This window comes from Musa acuminata, chromosome BXJ3-9 (genome assembly GCF_036884655.1).
Source record: "Musa acuminata AAA Group cultivar baxijiao chromosome BXJ3-9, Cavendish_Baxijiao_AAA, whole genome shotgun sequence".
NCBI lineage: Eukaryota > Viridiplantae > Streptophyta > Magnoliopsida > Zingiberales > Musaceae > Musa > Musa acuminata.
In genome coordinates this window covers 767,540-789,569 of record NC_088357.1, presented here as the reverse complement: position 1 = coordinate 789,569, position 22,030 = coordinate 767,540, and the positions used below count along the sequence as shown (strand labels likewise).

The 22,030-nt window shown below is 37.2% G+C and overlaps 1 protein-coding gene across 3 annotated transcripts; it reads right to left on the bottom strand.

Moving 5' to 3' along the window:
• Positions 1–1,339: 1,339 nt before the first annotated feature.
• On the bottom strand, positions 1,340–20,734 carry LOC103996631 (coiled-coil domain-containing protein SCD2). Of its 3 annotated transcripts, none has more exons than XM_009417578.3 (17): positions 20,339–20,734; positions 17,202–17,371; positions 14,336–14,411; positions 14,122–14,163; positions 13,957–14,019; positions 13,001–13,050; positions 12,889–12,916; positions 11,948–12,022; positions 11,745–11,855; positions 11,590–11,650; positions 9,961–10,077; positions 9,731–9,852; positions 9,478–9,547; positions 8,422–8,460; positions 8,070–8,110; positions 2,151–2,277; positions 1,340–1,680 (listed from the first exon to the last, which is right to left on the bottom strand). In XM_009417578.3, exons 1-17 carry the CDS (start codon positions 20,624–20,626, stop codon positions 1,565–1,567), a joined length of 1,596 nt encoding a protein of 531 aa, XP_009415853.2. In that variant the 5' UTR covers positions 20,627–20,734; the 3' UTR covers positions 1,340–1,564. The 3 variants fall into 3 exon arrangements, with proteins under 3 accessions (XP_009415853.2, XP_009415852.2, XP_009415851.2); XM_009417577.3 differs by having other exon boundaries at positions 20,318–20,733; XM_009417576.3 differs by lacking the exon at positions 20,339–20,734 and adding an exon at positions 18,335–19,158.
• Between the last annotated feature and the right edge of the window lie 1,296 nt (positions 20,735–22,030).

Genomic DNA, 22,030 nt, shown 5'->3' with positions numbered 1-22,030 from the left:
TTTTTTTATATTAGTCTATGGAATAAGTTTTGGAAGTAACAATATTTTTTTTTATAAAAAAAGAATATAAGTGATGAAGATTGTTATCCGCGGTTAAATTATTTACTAGTTAAGTTAGCATTCTCAAAATTAATTGGATGAGATTCCATAATCTCAATCCTTAAAACTAGTTTAGATCTCTCATTAAACTATATGTTTGATAAATGTTAGATAACATTAAAATATCAGCTAAATGTTCGTCGTGTCGGATTCCTAAGCATCACCCACATTGGCTGTATGGTTTTGCATGGGAGGATCCTGTACAGGCCATACGCTTTGTTTTCCTATTTGTAACAGTGAAGTGGTGGTACCTAATCAAGCTAGGCAATGAGAAGCGTGGATTCCATGTTATAACCATGCATATAACCGTAGCCATTGCACCCCCAATGGATGACAAGATTTGACTGCAAAATCCACTCGGTGCTGCTTCTTTTTCTTTTCTTTTTTTATTTTACCTTTTAAGTACATGGAAGATAATAAAGGATTGTAAGTGTTACAGAGGGTCCGTGCAATTTGGTCTCATCAACCGAGGGGAATCAAACTTCACCTCAATATTCTTTATGCGGTAGGCATTCAGACGTCCTCGGAAGCAGCAGAAGCCATGCATTGATGAGCGTGAAATGGATTTTGGTGGTGTCGAAAATAATAGGCAATGGCTCACACGAACGAATGGCACAAGGACAGTAGTGTACGTGGAAAAGACGACTGATGGGCGAGGGAAGGACACCAGTGTACAGTGCCATTCTCGTCTTCTTTTGACGTGGGAAATCATGACTGCAATGATAGATAAGCTCTCAAAACACAATCCCTCACCCTGCATGCAGTACCATAAACATACGAGAAAGCTTAAACAACTGAAACCAACATACACAAAAATAGAGGACCTAATGGTTCTTCCCGAGAAAGCTAAATGGTAAGCATTACGATTAGATCTTGGTATAAAACAAAAAGCTGATGACAGTAAAAGACGAAGCCAACAGTCCATTGAGTTCTGCAAACAGCTGCACATAACGCTCCCATGGAGATTAGTGTATTGCAATGATCTGTCTATCTATCTATCATTAGGCATCATAAGCATGAACAATAGGTAAATAAAGCAAAACAATTTGTTCGACGGTCACCCAACAACTCATACAACATATAAGAATGAGCTGCTGCGACACAATATTAATTAATTATCAAGTGCCCAACATCTGCTATGCTCCAAGGAAATGACCATTGTCAAAGAATGCTCAAGCCGAGAAGGTTGGAATATCGGGTCTCAATTTTATCTGCTTCAGTGGTTGTGGCCATAAAAGAATTACATGTAATTCATCATATTATTTCGGAAGATATATTGTAAGGAGAATGCACTCAGTAACTGCATTTTATGTACATGCAAACGAGTCTCTCAAGACGATGAAAATGACTCACTTTGAAGCACTAAATTCAAAAAATTGGATGCTTTAGATTTTGGCAAACTGAGACAACGAGAAACATGTATATATGTAAACAAATGAATAAAACGGTAGCAGTGCTATGCAAGCTATGAGTTTTCTGCATCAGCTTCTGGCTTTTGATTGGCATCAAATTCCATACGACAAGCTTCCCACAATTGCTGCTCGATGCCCAGTTTCCTCAGCTCTATCAGTCCCCGCTCCACTGCAGACCCAAAAGATGGGGAACAAAGGCAGGAAGCATGTAAGATGAAATACAACTCTTGAAGAATTATGGAATTCTAAAGACATTTGCATGTGCAAATTACATGCTTCTTAATACCTGGAAATCTATTGGAGAGGTGGTCTAATCAAATATAACAGCAGTAAATTCCAATAAATCTTATTTTCGAATTAAAAAGATATATTAGACTATTCTAATTATCCATCAAGAATAGCCATCAACTAATTGTGTGCTTGTATGCCGTCAACTACATCATGTGAACACCAGGGTTCTAGACGATGATTGAATTACATCCCCAGCACACAATACAGGCACATGGAGCATTTCTTGGCTTAACTTAATTTGCAAGCAAGTTCAACTGTACTAGCTTATGATTAACACAACAAGAACAATGAGCATCTATTTTTTTCATTCCCACAAGCAAGAAATGAAGATGTCAACGAAGAATATACCGTCAACTACATCATGTGAAGTTGGTGGTTGGCCCATGCGCCCTATCCAAAAACGAAGGTGCTCTTCAGCTATATCTTCTTCTATACCATGGGTTTTTGCTCTTCTCCAAAAGTATGTAAGCCATGACTACAGAAAGCTTAAAATCGGTTATACAATGAGAAAAATGAGAAGAATAATACCAATAGTAAAACAGAGCAATTTTGGTAATAATAATATTAGCCATGAAATGTAATGGAGATAAAATTTTATCATCATAACCAAACTTACGCAGACAAATACATTATATAGTCAAAACCTGGTAATTAATCATAGAGTATAGCTTTTAAGGAACTTCTCGCAAGGATGGGGAAAAAAAACATAACATATAAAGATTCTGGCATCCAGAAATTTAAGATATCCAAAGGACAACAAAAATATTCATCAATTTGCAAGCATATGCAATTTTTCATTGATAGAACCTCTAAAGAAAAGCCATAGTAGACAGCAACAGTTACAAGATTACTACTGCAATTTGATACACAAACTCCGGTACCACTCAGTCATGAAAGGACATATAGCGGTTGTTCAGGGGCAAAGTTGATGTAGCTTAAGTCTACTTTAGGATTCATGTTCAGGATGTCCACTTAGTCAATCTTCCTATAGAGTGAGTTTTTTTATCATCCAACAGAAACCTTTGCCATGTTTTTGGTAAATACCTTACGTTGAATTTGGCATTTTATCGAGTCCAACTGGTAAGAAATTACAGTATTAGAAGGATTTATTAAGATACTAGTACAGAACATAATATTTGGATTAAATTTGGGAGGTGATAAATATTGACCTTCAATTTTGATGATGTTAGATACTCAATTGACGATTATGTAATAACAATTTCATCTAAACTTCAGTACATAATAAGCACATAAAATCACAAACCCGGCTGATCTCAAATGATTAATTAATCTGACTTGAAACCAAACTGTAATGAAGGATACAGCCATATTGTGCCAATATTACATGTCCTAGAGAAAACCATGACACAACATGTGGGTGCAATGATTCAGACATTTACATCCAACAATAGTGAATTGTGAATACATAGATAAAAAGGGTTCAGTCAAAAATGAAAGCAAAAAAAGGATCAATCATTCATATTCTGCACCTGCAATATCATGGACGTGATATGCAAAGGAGCAGGCTAAAAGGGAAAATTCAAGTCATTCTTAGAGAAAGAGTCAATGTGTGCCAAGACAAAATTCAGTTGCACAAGTGTTGAATCCGAGCAATGAATGAGCTGCACACACACATGGTATGGTAGCAGTCAAATTGGCAATTATAATAAGAATGAAATCGTTGTCGGAGCATGCCAAAATAGAGTCGTTTTGTACAGAAATCCTAGCATCACTGGCCAAAATGATAATGCCGCTAAAGGCTCAAAAGACTTAACAGTAGTACTTATAGTGTATCTTGGTGTCTCTTAGTGAAAATACCAACAAATTGAGACCTATAAACTAGTATGTTGGTGATACCAGGGTTTGCTGTACCAATAGATACCACCCGGTACGGGCAATACATACTAGTCCAACAAGATACAAGTACACGGACTGCCCTCTATCGGGCGGTACTGTTCACTTGATCCTGTATGAGGCAATACGAGGTCTATACCAGGCGATAATGGTCGAAATCCAATCGTTACCGACCTGTACCAGTTGGTAACGGTTGAATTTAGACCGTTACCAATCAAGGGCTAGGATTGCCTTATTTCAAACGGTTAATTTGATCGTTTGAGGCTTTAAAAAGGGGTTTTTAAACCCTTTCCTCCCCCCTCTTTCAACTCATTTCACTAATCTAACTTAAAAACCCTAATCTAACTTTTTTTTTCGGGTATTTTTGAAGGTTTTTTGATGATTTTGGCCGTACCATCAATACGCCCCTGTGTATCGTCGATACACCTCGGTAAGTACCGTACCAAGTAGGGCATGATATACCGATACGGATCGAAATTGTAATCCTTGGGTGATACCATTATCAGACCTAATGATGACTCAAAAAGCTATAGAATATACAAATTTTTAGGTTTTGTGAAGATCTCTATGGATTTTGTCAGATGTGACCAGTTTTACTCAATTACCAACTAATACTTAACATAAGCTTGTCTGAAGAGAAATTTAAAATTAGAAAGTTATTTTGGGTACTTTATTAATTAGCACCAAAATCTATCTCATGTTGACAGGCCATTTCGATCAGCTGGTTTGTGTACCTAAAATAGGCTAGTATGCATGCCGACTGAAATGGACTGGTTCATGTATTGCTCAGTTGGAAGACCAGTAAATACTACAAATCACTTGTTTTGTACCATATCAGGTGGTACATCAAACCATGATTTTAATAATATCCAAACTCTAAAGCAAAGTTTTTAATCTCTTAACATACTAGTGTACCGAGTTTTGTTTGGTATGGTATGGTACGACGTACCGAATTGTACACCTAAAATAGGCATAAAACCCTCCAAAAATACCTGAAAAATATATAAAAAAGTTAGGATAGGGTTTTTAAGTTAGAAATAAATATACATTTAGTATAGTTTTAGTAAAACTAATGTAAATTAGGTAAGAATAGTGTCACATCTTTTTTGGACTTTGATGAGTAGTCTTGTGCAAGGTTCGCAATTTCGATCTGTTCCATATCATCCTTCCGTTAATATTAAATTATCTATAGAAAAATTATTTGAATTGTTAGATTATTTTGTATATATTTTAAACTTTAAGATTCAAATGAATTAAGTAATCACATGTGTAGCTATACTTGATTCTACCACTAAAACGAACGATGGGCCTCCACGGGTGGTGGATCGGGGTCCTCGATCCTATGTATCTGTATATCAATATGATATGTTTATTGAACCCAATCCTAAAATTGATCCTACGACATAGTGTATTGATACACCATACGCCATTCGTGAATTAAAATAGTGATGGCCGTAGGTTGATCGTCGTGAATCACGTGTCCAAGGCGGCTCTCGAGGCATGTATTGGTGAATGTTAGAACATCTATTTTCGCTACTGATATGCTACTTCGTATCATACCTTTTGATTAAAAAAATTTTCCTCTTAATCTTTCCAAATTAGCTTCTTAAATTTGATCCAATCCACAAATAATTGCTTTATTGAGTTTAGGAAAGTGAAAATATGAGAATAAGAGAGAGATTATGAGTAAAAATGAGTTTGAGAGAGTTAGAGTGAGTGAAATGGATTGAAAAAGAGGAGAGGAAAGGGTTTAAAAACCCTTTAGAATGCCTCCAACGATCAAATTGACCGTTTGAAAACCAATATAAATCGATAACTGTTGAAATCGACTAGTGTCGACCAGTATAGATCGGTTATGGTAGAAACTTCAATCGTTACCGCCCGGTACAACCCTATATCGCCTGATACGGGGCCAAATACCTAATATCGCCTGGTAGCAGACGGTCTGCGTGCCGATCTGCTGGCGGACCGGTACATACCGTTCGTACTGGGCGGTATGGTACGGTATTCAAATCATTGCTCTAAAGTAGAGGACACCTCTAATGCTTCATCATTCATCTAGAGCTTATGACAAAATTATGTGGAAAAGGAGAAAATAAAGGAGATATAATTGCAAAGATCTAAGGATATAAGAAAAAGAATATAGTTCCACCTACAAATTTATTAAAGCAAAAGAAAGAAAAATAAATTACTTTAGTATATATCCTTGAGAGAGACTCCTCACTCAAGTTAGATTCATTCTTAAGAGTACTTATTGTTCACTCTAGATTGACTTAAGAACTCAACATCGATTTTAAGAGCTTCATTGTATGAATCTGAGTGTGAGCTTCCAATTCTGAGAATTTGTGAATGGTTATCTCTGAGCCCATGTAAAGATAAAAGATTATCTATGAACTTGTAAAAGAGATAGGTTATCTCTAGGCCTGCAAAAGAGAGGATGAGGTTTAGTTCTTGAACCTTGAAAAAGAAATGTGTGGTTTAGTTCTTGAGCTCATGAAAAAGAACAAAGTAAGCTTTGTTCTTGAGCCTGAAAGAAAAAGAGTAATAATGGGTTTGCTCTATATGCTGTCAAAAAGAGTGTACATGATTTGTTTTAATCAATAGATCATTATTCATCCGAGCTGTCTTGAGGAGTTATAGAGCAAAAGACAGGGCATACACCATTGTGCTGAACCACTGTAAATCTTGTGACATGCTTTACTTTTACTCCTAACTTCAATTTATTTTGCTTCCACTTGCAATCATAGTCTTACTCTAATTAGGCTTTTGTTTTATTGAACAGTTTTCAAGTTCCCAATAATAATTATTTCAACTCCCATCTCAGTGTCTATACAGTCTAACATTAGACGGGTCTATTGAGTTACTTAAACAAGAGAGATGGCCATGAGCTACTTAATCAATTGTAAGGAAGATATTTTATGAAAGCAGTGTGTTTTCTCAGGGCCACGGACCTCATTTCTCATATGTTCCCAGCCTCTAGGATGAATTACCTCTCTTTTCTGTGCATTTTGTGTCTTCTGCTTCCATTGTCCATCAGCAGATATACTGCTACATTGTTCTATAAAAATTACTCATATTACCTCTAAACAGCCATGTGATTGTTCATCTCAGATCTTTTTAACTATTTTACCATTACAATAGCAGAAAACCGACTGTATTCTAATATGAAATTATTAAGATCAACCTCCTAGTTCACATATTATCTACCTACATTACCTCCCACCTGGGATAACCATGTATCCACCCAATTAGTTCATTGAAAATATTTATTTTTCAATTAAAAAATATACTTCCTGGTGCCTCTGTGAACAATCAAGAGAACTGCTCAAGAAAACTCCATGTCATATGCCAGAGCACACAAGAAACTGCTACTCCTAGAATAACACCACCAATGCTGATCATAAATCCAAATGCAAAAGATGGAGCATTGTGGTAGGCCACTAACTACCATGAAATTTTCTCAAGTATCGTGAGCACATGAAAAAAGTACAATGATAAGAAAATCTGGAATGAAGTGATTATTGCAAGGACACCTGATGTAGCATGGTGGAGCAGTACCAACAACCAAGAATCCTCTAAACATACATCTCTTTTGTGCAACAGCACTGCCAATTATGTATAAAATGGAGGATATAATGGAAGATTCAGATGAAGAAGATACAGAACATGAAGTTGAAAAAGAAGATTCCATCGTATTCTCTTTTATGATATTCCATTGTATTCGCATTGATGATATCTTCAACTTATAACAAATACAACAATTTTGGTAGTCTTTCCTGTAATACTAGTAGTCCTTACCAAGTTTCTCAACCCAAAAACTACTAGGAATTGTTCTTATCATCATGGTTCGTATTACTGGTCCGTACCGGTTTACCGACCAATTGTCGGTACGATACATACCGAGCTATATTGAGTATACCGACACACGGTACATTGGGGTGTATTGATGTACTGCCCGTACCGGTCCTCTATTGGATCAGTATGTACTGCCTATACCGAGTGGTACGCTTCGATACGTCAAACCTTGATGGTTATCATGCTGCCAAAATTCCGACTTATCAAGCCATATGATAAGATTCTCCTATTCAATTTATGAGTGTGTGGATGTTCACAAAGCACATCACTCATCTGGTCCATGGTAATCATCTTGATCTTAATTTACAAGCAATACACTCTCCAATCTCAAATTTAACTAAATCGTTGATAGGCCAACAATGAAGGATATAACTGAGCAACATAAAATGTAGTTTAAATAAATAATTATTTTATTAGATATCTATTAACTAAAAGAAACCCAATGAGTGCAAATTACAAGGTAAGCAGTAAGTAAAGTTCAACAGACTATTTAATAAAACAAATTCCTCAGTAGCTACAGAAGTCAAAATATGCAAACTATGGAGCAAGTAATGGAACCTGCTTAAACAAGACATCCTCTGCCTCCTCCTGGCTTAGCTCTGTCAAGAAACATTGTATTATCAATTATAGGTGCCTAAAAACACATAGATCACAAACAAAGAATGAAGAACCTAAACAAAAGGATAAGTTACATATGGACGGCAAAGCATAAGCCAAAAGTATATTAAGTTCATAGGTAATTTGGAAATGGAAATATATAAAGGGAATAAACATTTTTATAGTTTCTAGAACATTTATTCAAAAAGCAAGTATGGAAATGAAAGTAAATAAAGGGAATAAGCATTCTTATAGGTAATACAACATTTATTCAAAAAGCAAGTATCTGAAGCTTATAGATCTTAAAATTTACCAAATTCATCCCATTTCGGATCACCAGGTGACCTTAAGTCTGCACATACAAAGGAAAGAAAAAGATGTCTTAAACACAGTTGAGTTAAAATCAAATAGTTTTTAACTTATGAACTTTAAAATAATAAGTTTCATGCTTGCTTACTGAAAGTATGCATCGTGACAAAAAATGCCACAGAAGATGTCTTTTTTTTTACATAGTAACAAAAATGCATATTCCATCGTATTCACTTTGATGATATTCCATGCTAGTGACTCAATGCGAACATAATGGTTGGACTTCAAAAAGATTGAAAATGGCAAATCAAGTAACCCCTAGTCTGTGTTCCCCTTATGTGAATCTTTGCATTAATGCATCAACAAATGTGAATCTAATTGATTGAGGTACTTTCATGCACTTGTCCAGCAGCGAAATGTTGCTTCAATCAGATTATTTCTCCACCACAACCAACATAGTCATGATAAATGCATTGTCAGTGCTCAAGCAACAAGATTGCTGCCACTTGAAGTACTATAGAAAGCGTTCCACCAAAGATTAGCTGGTATGGGCAAGGAACAGAGTATGTTAAATGTGTACTCAACAAAGACTGCACACCCCTGACTAAACTTACCACAAGAGGAAACAACTTGTGCCATCTTAATACCGTCAGCAGAAGAGGTTATTTACATCTATAGGATGTCATCATAACAATAATTTTTCTCTAACGTCACCTATCCAATTAAATTGAGTGAAAAATTTATAAGTACTTTTCAACCATTTGTTCCGACAGCTTTTCTACAATTTGTGTAGTGGAATTTCCAGTATACCTCCACTCGGATCATCCACAGTACTAACAAGACTTCGCTGAGAGCAGTTCTAAAAATAAATATAGAACCTGAAAATTCAGGTTTTCTTTCTGGGCAGATTAAAATTTAAATTTAAGAAACTCGTGTATATATTTTGTCTTTCTTACAGAATATGCTACACAAAATGCATCAATTTTAGAAAAATGAAAAATCAATTATACAAGAAAGGTATAAAATAACAAATGATGAAAAGATCAATATATAAACAAACCTGAGGCTGATTGTCGAAGTAAATTAGGACGTCGATGTTGAGCCAGCACAAGCATGACAGCATCCTCAACCTAAGTTTAAGGATTGATAACACAGGTTTGTACACTTGAAGAAAAGTATAAGTAAAGAATTGACTAATGAATTCACATGAATTATGAAGAAACTAGTCCTAATGCAAGCATACCTCATAAAGCATTTCAAGATAAAAGGTTAAAGAAGAAATTATAACTCAAAGTTTGAAGCTGAAATAAGACCTTTAGTGAAGCTAGTTCCCTCAGACCTTTCTCGACTGCAAGCATGTTTTCTATGTTTCCTTCTGCAGTTATATCACTTATATCACGATCAAGTTGATTTCTCCTATCAGTGTCATCATAACCTACAAAAGATAAAGTTAAATGACACCAACATAGTAAATTATGAATGTACAGTGTCATAGGGATATCATGATCAGTAATGCTGGTAGCTCTCGTAATTTATGACTTGCCAGTGCTCCAAGAATCATCCTTTGTTTTTTGTCCAGCAGAACTGACAACTTCAAGTGGGAGAGGAGCAAATGATGACCAGTACTCATGTTTTGCTGCTGCAATTTCTGGATAGATGCCTGCAAATTTGAATGAGTCAACAAATTTTACAGCTAAAAGCAGTAGAGAGCAGTCTGAATACAATAAAAGAAACTTCATCAAGCATGAAACACAGTGAAGGACATTTATGTATCAGTGGCTTTTGTTACAAGAGATGAGGCTATTCAGATGAGTTGGAAATAACCCTATCAAAATAGAAGAATTTTGCAAGAAGCAAATCTCCTATACCTTTTACAATGCATGAAGTCCTAAACGAAAAACTAGGGCCTGTGACATCCAGTAGTTGCTATGGAGAATAGATATTAAGATATGACGAGTTACACCTAATTCATTCATTGTTTTATTTTTGCTGGTGCCATTCATTATAATTTCCATATAATCCAAGTCCAAATTATTGGATGAGCAGCAGACACTTGAAGCAAATGAAACTAGAATTTCAAACATAAATATCCATGGAAGCAGTAAAATTTACTTTCTGTTGGTCCTGGGGTTTTCTGTACTGTAACCTTATTTCAACAAATACAAATAGACAACCAAAGTGAATGGGTGCCAAATCTCTTTTTATTCTCTTTTCATTTGATGAAACTGGAAGACATGGTTATGTCAATTATTGGCACATGCTGTGCCACTTACAGCATAAACTTGTCACCAAGAAGGATATTCTTGCATTAGATAGTTCATCCTGTACAAAGAAGTTCTGAACAAGTTGAAGCATCCATCTTGCAGAGGTGGTATATGTAACAAAAGATGCATTGAGAAAAAATACATATACAACTAAAGCAATAACCAAATTTCATCCATAACATTTCCACACATAGAAATCCATGAAAGAAAATGTAAGAAGAAAGGATGAAAAATAGCATAGGGCTGAAAAATAAATCAAGTGAACTCTTTTCATTAATTTAGTCTGAATATTCCTTACACAAATCTAGGAAGTTCCCAAATCCCAACAAACTCAGTTAATGTTACTGCTTTGGACAGTATCCATGAATTCCATCTCCACTATGAACATAATTAATTGCTTTGTTTAAGTAAACCAATCAAGCATCACTATTTCTAATGCCTCACAGTATTCAGTCCTTTATTATATTTTTCTATGATAAGTTAAAAGTTAAAGATGAATATATCAAGTATAACAAAACCTGAGCCATGTCAAAGTTGACCCTGTTTGTATATTTGTTTATATATGTTTGTATATATAGCCAGGCAAGTAGATAGGTAAACCAATGGACAGGCAGACAGTTAGACAGAAAGAAAGAAACAGAGTGTAGTTGTGTTCTTCTACAAAAGCAAGTGTGACATGGCTAAAACTATGCTTGTATATGAACACACTGTAATGACCAAAGTTGGATTTTTTCAGCTTAATTTACTACATTCATCAACAAGCATGCATATAGTCTGACAAAATTATACACATGCATGATACACCCACAAAAATACACAAATATGCACATGCGTGAAAGATACTAAGAGAAAAACATCCTTTTGATACCATAAAACTGATCAATTCATTTTAAAAAACAAAAATTTACCATGACGAACAGCCAAAGCCCAGTATCGAGCAAGCCAACACCTCTTTAGAACGACCTCTTCCTAGAATTTTACCAAGCATACGCAATCAGATTTTGTTTAATTCATTATGAACAAAATAAATTTAAGGAAAAACAGCTTCTATGAAAGAGCTAACCATCTCTTCTTGGGTTAATATCATTCTATGTGTCATGGACCTTAAAGCTTTTACTTCCAATTCAGCATCCTGGAGTTGATCCACTGTGTTTGCAGTCTCATCTTTTGCAGACTATTCCAAGCATCAAACCCAAACAAACATCACCTATATAAAGTAGGTCTACCACTAAACAATAGCAAGAGGTAAAAATGATTACTGATTACCTGCACTTCTTGTCGAAGAGCTGTTAGCTCCTCATCTTTGTCATCCTTTGTTCTCATTGCAGCCTTCATAGCTTCCTGAACTTATGAAAAAAAACATATAAATTCATTTATCCAATTCACCATCTTGGTTCCAGAAAACATGAGTGAATGGTACGGACACAGTTCTCAGAATGATGTTGGATTAGCAAAAGCAAAGTCAGAAAGCTTTTTCAAATCACTCTTCAAGTTTACAGGAGTTATAATTCAAGCAGCTTTTTCTATAAAAAATGACAAACTAATGAGGATACTAAAAGTATTGATGTTATATTGCAAACACATTCATTCGCAGTCATGCTGCTAGAACAAAGGATCAAAAATAGTCATGTCATCAGACCAACAATACTGATGCTACCAGATAATTACTATGTCTCAAATATTTAACTACGAATCCTATCATATGTTGCCTATCATCAGACAGTGACTTACATTTTGATTTGGGAAGACAGTGGCAGTTAGAAGCTCGGTTCCAACAAGCAAGATTTGTCATGTCACCTGTCTCAGCAGTGGTCAAAACATCTTGTACCATGCTGGCATGAGCTTAAGGTATTGAAATATGGCTAGGCCAATCTGATCTCTGTCAGCCAGCACAAGGGTAGGCCCTGGTGCAACAAACTAATGATTCTGGCCAACAATAGTAGTTGATGCCATCAAAGTCAAGTTTGTTTCATGCAAACCATATATAGCACAAAATTTTAATTCTTATTCATGACACAAAATATATAACTCTTACTGTGATGACGTTTTCATAATGTCTCAACTATTTAGGGTCAGCTATGTGGATTGTTTACTGCCATTTAGCTCTTAATCAGAAGCTGATTGGAATAGCAAACCTAAATCCCTTTAGTGTCCACCTATTATTGAATGATTTACAAATGACACAAAATTCCTACCAACACAATTACCTCTCTTTGGCGTAGTGCTGCCTCCTTCCTGCAATAAAAATAGGCCTCAGATGTCAAAGTAGGATACCCACTTATAGGTTGGCAAGGTATTCATATTAGCTCAAAAGTTTACCTGCTCAGATGACGGGCTTCTAACGAAACCCCTTCACCAAGATTGGCAACCTGCATCATTGGTAATAAAAGAATAATGACATGGAGAATTTCCACTTCAAAATGGATGAAGACATATGTCCCACATGTGAATTAATACTGATAGTCCTCAAGTTCAAGGTTGACAAAACTATACTTAACAGTTTAATTTTATTCCTTGAGTTCCTTAAAATCATCATAATTTCTCTTTCAGCAAAAACATAAAATAATTGTTTGTCATGACTCCTACAAGGTTGATGTAAAATGGTTTACCAAAATAAATGAAGCCCTTTTACAAAAGGTTGAACTGGACATGAATTTGATAAGAATTTATGGAGAAACATTCGAAATTCAACCAATAGGTATACTGCCATCTATGCTTATCAAATTATGTACCACCAGTTGACACTTGACACATGGTACTCCGGTACCACTACGTACTAGTCCATCCAATGACTAATACAACCGGCCGGCACAATGTGGCATTCCTTGCATATGCATGATATCATAATTCATAAGTACAGTATAACATACACAAACAATTGACATTTTGAAATGTGAAACCTATCAAGGATTTAAATATTGATTAAGCTAGTATACATCAATTGATATTTACCAGTTTGGTCAGATACTAATATCAAAACATATATCATTCAATCTTAATTTTTTTATTTAATCATAGCTAGAGGTACTAGTCAATATACCACCAGTACATCAGGACCATACCATTCTGATAGATTACCAAAATAGTATCAACTCATATTTAGATCGTTGAAGCTTATAATATATATTTACAGGCATACAATAATAAGCAACACATGGAAAGTAAAGGGGCTCGGGCTAGCCAAAAGCCCCACCCTTCTCACTAAAATTGTTATAATATCCAAAACATTTTAATAGAAGAAATTAATAAAGATGAATTAACAAAATTACTATAACCTGCTTTTCAAGCTCCCTAGACCTAGCCTCTGCTTCCTTGCATCTCTCTTCAGCAAGTTGCAGCTGTATAACAAGTTCCACATAATGCATCAGATGCCAGCATATAAAAAGCAATATTTTGTTACTGAAACTATGAAAGATTGAAGACTTGAAGTAACTGCAAACCTTTTCAAGCAGGTTGTAGTTCTCTTCTTCGAGCATATCAAGCTGCAAGTCAGTGAAAATGAGTCTAGCAAATTAACTGCCTCCAATTTCAATCTAAGAAGTAAAAGTTTTTCACAACTAGAAGACATGACAAAGTATCCAAAAGAATGCCCACATTGAAGTATCTATACATTCATTAAACTAAATTAACTTAAACAAAATTGAGATGAATTACCTGATCCTGAAGTGCAGAAGCCTCACGCAAATCACCTGGCTCCCTAGAGTTTAGATGCCCCATGTCTGGAAAAAATCTGCAACATATGTAAACAACTTGTATGAATTAAAAAGGTTCAGAATTTTCTAAAGCCTAGGACATCTATACTAGTTGGAAACTGATCCAACTCATTTACTGTAATTGAATACTCAAAACCAACCAGTTAAAGCATGCATAGGTAAGGAGATTACTGGGGTGTAAGGGTAAATAAGACTGTTTCTAAATAATTACAGAAGTCAGATTTATGAGCATGCACATATTGTTCTATTAACAAGAAATCTTGGTGAATGTTAAAAAGATGAATGTAATAAAGTTGACCAAGGGGTTTACTATCAAGTCATTTAACATTAATGTTAACAAAGAACCAAAACAATATTATGCTAGTACCAGTTTCTATTTGCTTTGAACCTCTCCATTCCCTGCAATGGAAGGAACCTAGTCCACTGGTTTTGCCATTTTACCAATTCTGATTAACTTATTCCACAACAGGATGTCATACTCTATCAGCATGGGAAAGAGCAAGGATGGCAGTCTACTGTCTACTTACAACACAATCAGGACAGGCTACTAGATTTATAGTCCAGAACCAGGAAATAAGCTAAGGGATGTGACGACATAGCAAAGTTGCGGAATATTATATAGAGGATGAAGCCCCCAAAGCATCATCATATATACAAGATGATAAATGATAAGCATAGGTCAGTGACCTTGTCACCCTCCACAATAATCTAGTCAATGAGAGTGTCAACCTCCCCACAGCCACAGATAACACCTCAGATCTATCATAGCAAACTGCCACTAACACAAGACAGATGAACAAAAGAATATCAAGGATGTGCTGTTCAAGCATCATGAGACTATTCCGACATCACAGCACTTGACCTGCTGCCTTCCACTCTACAAGTCTATTTTGAAGTTGACTTCGCCGAGATCATTCCAAAGCAATCTCAAGTCTTAACAACATGCTGAAAATTTCAGTCTGCCAAAATTTGCAATGGCAACCCTGAACAGCAAAAGATTAATTTTAATGGCATTCCAATGACAAGTATTCAACAGCTTGAAACAATTTCACCTAGTCATCTTCAAAAGGGAACTTTAATTTCTCAAAATTTTGTGAACAATGAATGTAAAGCCAATGACAGTCGAGAATTTGGCCTGGCAGTGCGTACTTGGCTCTTCACCTTTGACGATAAGATGAATTTGATGAGTAGTGAATTGTTATGAAGTAGTTGGGATCTAAATCAATCCCCAAAAGGCTAGAACTGAAGGAAACAATGATCCAGATGCATCCACTGACTCTGATTCAAAGAGGACAAGAAAGGGATTTTAGATGAATTACTAGATGATTTCCTAGTCAGAATAGTAGCACATTATTATTATTTTCATTACTTCTGTCATTTTTTGACAGATTCATCAATGAGTATCCTAGCCATTTAGTGGGCCTTTATGTTATTTTTCCTAGTCTGTACAGCATCGAAGAGTCCTATTATGGTTATATCACAGACTAGAAAAATTGCTAACCTATAAAGAATTGTATTTTGAGAATTGTAGAGTCCTCTTTTCGTAGAATTTTGTGAAATCACAAGATTAGGTTTTATCCCACAATTTCTACGAATATAAACACCTTGTGAGGCCTTGAGATACACTTGAGATTCATTTAATTTGTGCAATTTAAAAATTTTAGTTAGGCTAATTAACCTCTTCCCTCTTTTCCTTCCTGGGATGACTATTCTCTTCAAATTGGAAAACAATCCAATTAGAGGGTCACATGCTCCCATAATTGTCATGTTTTATTATAGTAACATCCCATGTATTTCTATATTAAACTTTACTGTTGTTCTTTTCTTGTGCTTGTGGCCAAGTATCATGGACAGATAATTGCAGAATGTAGGACGGTTACCGGCACATTGGAAACTGATTGGACTCCTATTCAACAACCCGAGCAACTGAAGGAAAGATCCTCAAACAAAAGAATGCACATAACAGCCTATAAACCAGAAGAAACCTAAACGATGGACAAAAGCTGAGTAAGCAAAGAAAAACTTAGAAACACCTTCCAAAGAAAGGAGAGTAAACAGATGCAGGAGATATCCATTAAGGATATTCTTAGCTAGGCAATTTAAACAACCTCCTAAAACAAGGAAAACACAAGTGAATATAAGATATTGAGGAGGAAGAAACCCTCAATGCGTAGGAAAGTAACAAAATGAAGTAGAAAAGTGGTGTAAAAGCAACTTAGTAGAAATTGGAGAACAAATAGGAACAAGAAAGATCACATCCCATGTAAAGTGATGAGAAGACGAAAAAAGATATATAATGAAGGCATCATTTTGAATAGATAACATGAATAAACGCTATGCTATTCAGATAGTTTACGTGATATATATTACTTCCAGATTAAAAAACGAGATCAAAATTCCCAATTATGGTACTATACAAAGAAATGCTAAATTTGATGCAGTACTGCAAACTTTTTGGCAAATGAAGAAACCCACATCTTTAAAAGACAACGATAAGAGCATTGAGTCATACATTTGCCAAAAAATTCTCTATCCAGAGTCCTGACACTGACTATGCAAAGCATGTATATTAAAAAGAAATTTGCTTCACATAAATTTACAAACCAAACTAGCAGTTTAGAAGTTATGAAAGCAACAATTACATCCACCATCCAAGCACAAAGAAAAAAAGAATGGACCAAACTCCTCAAAAAATCTTAATAACCATGGATCATCCTATCAGACACCTGAACTTATTGAAGAACAATAGTCACCATTTTAACATACATAAAAAGTTTAGCATATCATGAGAGAGGAAATCGTGTTACCTCTTATCTCTTCGTCTATCAACAGGAGGCTCTATGGCTGGAACAGGAGATGGAGTCCTAATTGTTGTTTTGGTTTGGGGCACCACTGGTGTTGTACGAACTGATAATGTTGACCTCCCAGCTGATGTAGAGCGATTTGTCGAAGCGGTTTCCATGATGTTCCTACCTAACTAATTAAATTGCCAAAAAAAAAAAAACAATATTAGACATGCAATTTAGATTGGGTATTAGATATAGGTTATGTGCGGCCATCTGAATCTATATTGATTATTAAAACACAGTGCTTGCCAATGATGACAGTCCAAGATACCTGCCTTGCCTAGTCTGAATATGTAAGAACCAGAATTTCAAAGCTACTATCCATGGCCTTTAGTCAAAAATCACTTATTTCATAACAAGTTTTTGTTAGAGCACAATTCATTCATCATTAAAGTTGTAAAATTTGCAATCAACTCCGTAAAGTTCCTTCATAAAAGCCATGCAGAAGTATGTCAAAACTTTAAAAAAGATGGTAGAGATCTCCACCAAAAGTGCAAATGATAACAATCAGTTATGTATTCACATGAAAGAAAATAATCATCTGGTGAGGGCTAATTACAAGTTTTTGTTAGACCACAATCCATTCATCATTAAAGTTGTAAAATTTGCAATCAACTCGGTAAAGTTCCTTCATAAAAGCCATGCAGAAGTATGTCAAAACTTAAAAAAAGATGGTAGAGATCTCCACAAAAAGTGCAAATGATAACAATCAGTTAAGTATTCACATGAAAGAAAATAATCATCTGGTGAGGGCTGACGGAGATTAGTACTAGAACTTGAGAACGTAAAGAAAAAAAAACAACAACCATGCAGATCGTCCTGCTCTACAAGTCCGCGCAAGAAATTCTTGAAACAAAAGGTGCGACGAAGCTCCTGAATACTCCCACCAGTATTTCTAAACCAAATTCAACACTACGCAGAGTTTGAAACTGACACCATCCAAGCTCAAGAAAATGATCGAGATCATCGATTTGGGTGAATAGAGCAAAAAAGATGCATCAATTATTTGTTCCTCATAGTGCTTAAGAGTGGAAATTTTGGAACGGTTTTGAACAGATCTCTCACTCTCGGAGATGTATAAGTCTCGCAATTACCGCAGGCGAGGGTGACCTAGCCGATCTCCCAAACAACGAAGCACCACCGCCACCGTTGCTGCTGGGCACCGGCCTCGGCAGGCCGAATCGGACCCCGCCAACGAAGCCGGCCCCGGCTCTGGCGGGGAGGAGATCGTCGTCCTCCTCCTCAGCGGCGGCCTGCGACGCCATGACCTGAGCGAGGCGGGCGTTGGCTGCCTTGGCGGCGAGGTTCTGAGTCCGCCTGATGCCAGAGATGCCGGAGGCGGAAGCGGAGCGGTGGTGCCCCGGCGACATCCCCGGCGACGAAGATCCCGATCCGCTCGATCCACCGCTCCCTTGCCTCGAGTACGCGGGGCTTCCAGCGCGCATCCGATCCATCGCCGTCCTACACTGAAGGCGGCGGCTCGGATCGCGAGGAGAGAATTCCCGGCACCAATGTCGAGAAGCGGATTCCTGAGACAATATTTAAGGAGGCAAACACCCGACGGAGATCTGACGGACGGTATATCGAGTTGGGTCGGGTGCTACTCGGGAGAGGCGATGGCGGCGAGGACGGATGTATGTCCTCTGTTACCAAAAGCAAGATTTCGGGAGTTCCGTTCGCTGCGGGCGGAGGTAGTGGAGTCCAAATTGTGGTACTGCGGTTGGAGGAAGCATTGACGAACCAATGGATGTTGGGGGCGGAGAGGATGAACCCAAGGTGGGACCCGGAGAGTACTGACGAACGGCTGGGTGACGCATCAGCAACCAATGTGGTGAACGCAACTGTACGGGTTGGTCTGGTTCATTGGGTCGAGGACACGGCTGGTCTGATGAACGAGAGGCGGATAACACGTCGAAATTCCAGCGGCGGGTGAGATGCACGACTAGCACTACATTACCGCTTGACGAAAAAAGATAATTGAGGAAAAAAAATCAAACACTGTCATAATTTATATGCAGTTAAATTTTATCTTCCTGCAGTTAAATAGATTAGAATATCCTAATTAAACTAAGAGTATTAATTTTTATTTATAAAAAATTTCCTACGGGTCTCCACACGTGTCGGCCACCTCTTGTGATGACAAACCAACGAAAGAACAGCAATTGACGAAGTCTGTTCATGACAATATATTATGCTAGATCCTAATCAGATCAAAGAGTCTCCAGTCATACTCATCTTTATATGATGATGATGGATGGATATATTTTGATTACAATTCAACAATAAATTCTTTTTGTAATTCGTATTGTATTTCTCTCTTCCCTGCTTATCTCGTCTCTCTTTCTCTCTCTGTCACTTCTCTTTTGTAGGATATACTATTAGTTCGAACTAAAAAAGACGCTCTCCAGCAAAAAGACCATAATCCTATCAAGAACAGGATCTGCTAGACTTAATCTTAAGCTTTATAACTCACAGCTCTCATATCTCATATGTATCTTCCTTTACTATCAATTAAGCTGAGCTCAAAGACATGTTGTTCGTTCAAAGCTACAACTCAGCAAGCAAATATGCATATTAATGTTACAAAATAATCTATCGAAAAACAAAATGAAGCGTAACAAATGGCATTATAAAAGAATTAGACCCCCACTAAAAGCACACATAAAAAGCAATGGTAATGCTGCACGCCGTGGAACATTTACACGGGTATTCAAGTCAACGCAAAGTACACTAATATTTTGAGCATCGAAGGTCAAAGAACCCCAAGCCGCTGATAGTTTATCTAGTGCACTATTTACTAAGTCATCACATCTTTGTAGCTCACCTAAGGTATCTAAAGTTGAACTTAGCTCATCTAACTATTAAGTCGAACAGGAATAATTTATTTCTCGTATTTGACCACAACTTCTAATAATTTCATTAGTATGGTAAATCGATCTTTCCCCTAAGGACCCATCCTAGTGATTTATACATGAATAACAGCATATATTTAATTAGGCCACACCACGCATCAAGTAGAACGGAAGCACAAAGGATAAACATTAACGGAAATGAAATCAAAGTAAAAGATCGCATACGCTAGGGTTGTAGGAGGTCACCATAGGCGACGGGTTCCTCGCCGCCACCGAGGCCCCGCTGGAGCTCCGGTACCTCCCGCCTCCGCCGACGATGGAGGGGATCGAATCGTCCTCCTCCTCCTCGTAGGCGTCGTAATCGGGCCGCTTCCGCATCATCACCTGGGCAAGGCGGGCGTTGGCGGCTGCCGCCCTGGATGTGCGCTTCCCATTCGCTGCCTCGAAGGAGAGGGGGTGCGCCGGCGACGATGGCGCCGAATCGACGCTGAACTGCCGCGCGTACACCGGGCTACCGGCCCTCCTCCGATCCATCGCCCGTCCCTTCCCTCCGATCGAGATTGGACGGGCGGGATCTCCGAAGGGGAAGAGAGGCCACAACCCGGAGAAGAGATGGGATGGGATGAGAGATCTGAAGAACGAGCCGTTGAACGGTAAGGCGGTCTATATACGTGGGCTTTGTAATTAAGAACTCGTAGGATCCACTGTGCTACATGAAACCAGCAACTTCTTTAGATCAGTAACAACCAACAAAAACGTGCCACGTCGGGGAGAGGGCATGGAGAAGAGCTACTAGTCAACGCGTGGAAGGATATGCTTATGTGGGATGACGAGTCGAGCGGCGATGAACGTGTCAACCTCGTTGGCAAGAGAACCTTGCGCGTGTGGAGCCCATCTGTCTCGTCTCGGGCTGGAAACTTAATTTATTTGAGCGCCAGTCGTAAACGGGAGCAGTTGAGTTCGTGAGGTGAGGCTACGCACGCATCCTTGTCACGTGTTGTTCATACCAATCTGATTCCAACCTTCTCACTTTTAATGACAACCTTCTCATCACGATAGATGGCATCGTTGACCACCTCCTCTTCTTCTTCTTCTTCATTATTATTAGTTTAGTAGAGGGAAGATGGGTGAATTACTCGACTTCTACAGTGGCTTTTAGGAGAGAGAAATCTTCGAGTTTCTGACAATGTTTGTACGTATTTTTCTCATTTGAGGTCATTGATGGTCATCATGGATGAATCATTGTATCTTCGGCGTGTATGGCGTGTCCCTCGTAATTGTAATTACTCATTCCTTAGTGGATAGTAACTGACGGGCTTAATCCTGTGGTATGGAAATTTGGGTTGTCAAACATATGATTGAAAAGTACTAATTATCATAACTTATGTTAAAATAAGGTACTAATTTTCCGGTTGTTAAATCCATTGTCAATGATGATATTAAAGGTGATTTGTGCTAAGATTATGCATAATAAATCCATCATATGTTACACGTCATAAACTTAATGCCTTTTGTGAATCTACATAAATCCATGTAGTGATCTTGCCACACTTATTTAAAAAAATTAAATAAAGTAGTATATATTACTTAATTAAACGAAAATATTCAAAAATCAATTCATCCATCCATCCTTAAATATTTCTAATTACATTCAAAATGCATTAGAGTCGGGAGCTAAAAATATATCTTTAGTGTAAGCATAAAAAAATGATAATATGTTATTATTATTTTAAATTTATATCCACGTGCCATCCCGAATGCTGACTGAATTGTTACGTGTCGTGTCGCTATCGGAACATATATTACCCGTTCAAATCCTACCTGCCAAGCTGCTTGCAGCCTATGTAACATGACGTCAGCTACAAAGAAAAAAATCTTGTTTTTGATGAACCTACGTTCGTAATAAACATTACACACATCTGATGATGAAAAGACCCA

Coding starts and splice junctions, on each gene's coding strand:
- LOC103996631 (XM_009417576.3), bottom strand. CDS start 18,694: ATGGATCGGATGCGCGCTGGAAGCCCCGCGTACTCGAGGCAAGGGAGC. Junction 8,461..9,477: donor ACTTCGACAATCAGCCTCAG/GTTTGTTTATAT, acceptor TTGTATGTGCAG/ACTTAAGGTCACCTGGTGAT. Junction 2,278..8,069: donor AGGATGTCTTGTTTAAGCAG/GTTCCATTACTT, acceptor AGCTTTCTGTAG/TCATGGCTTACATACTTTTG.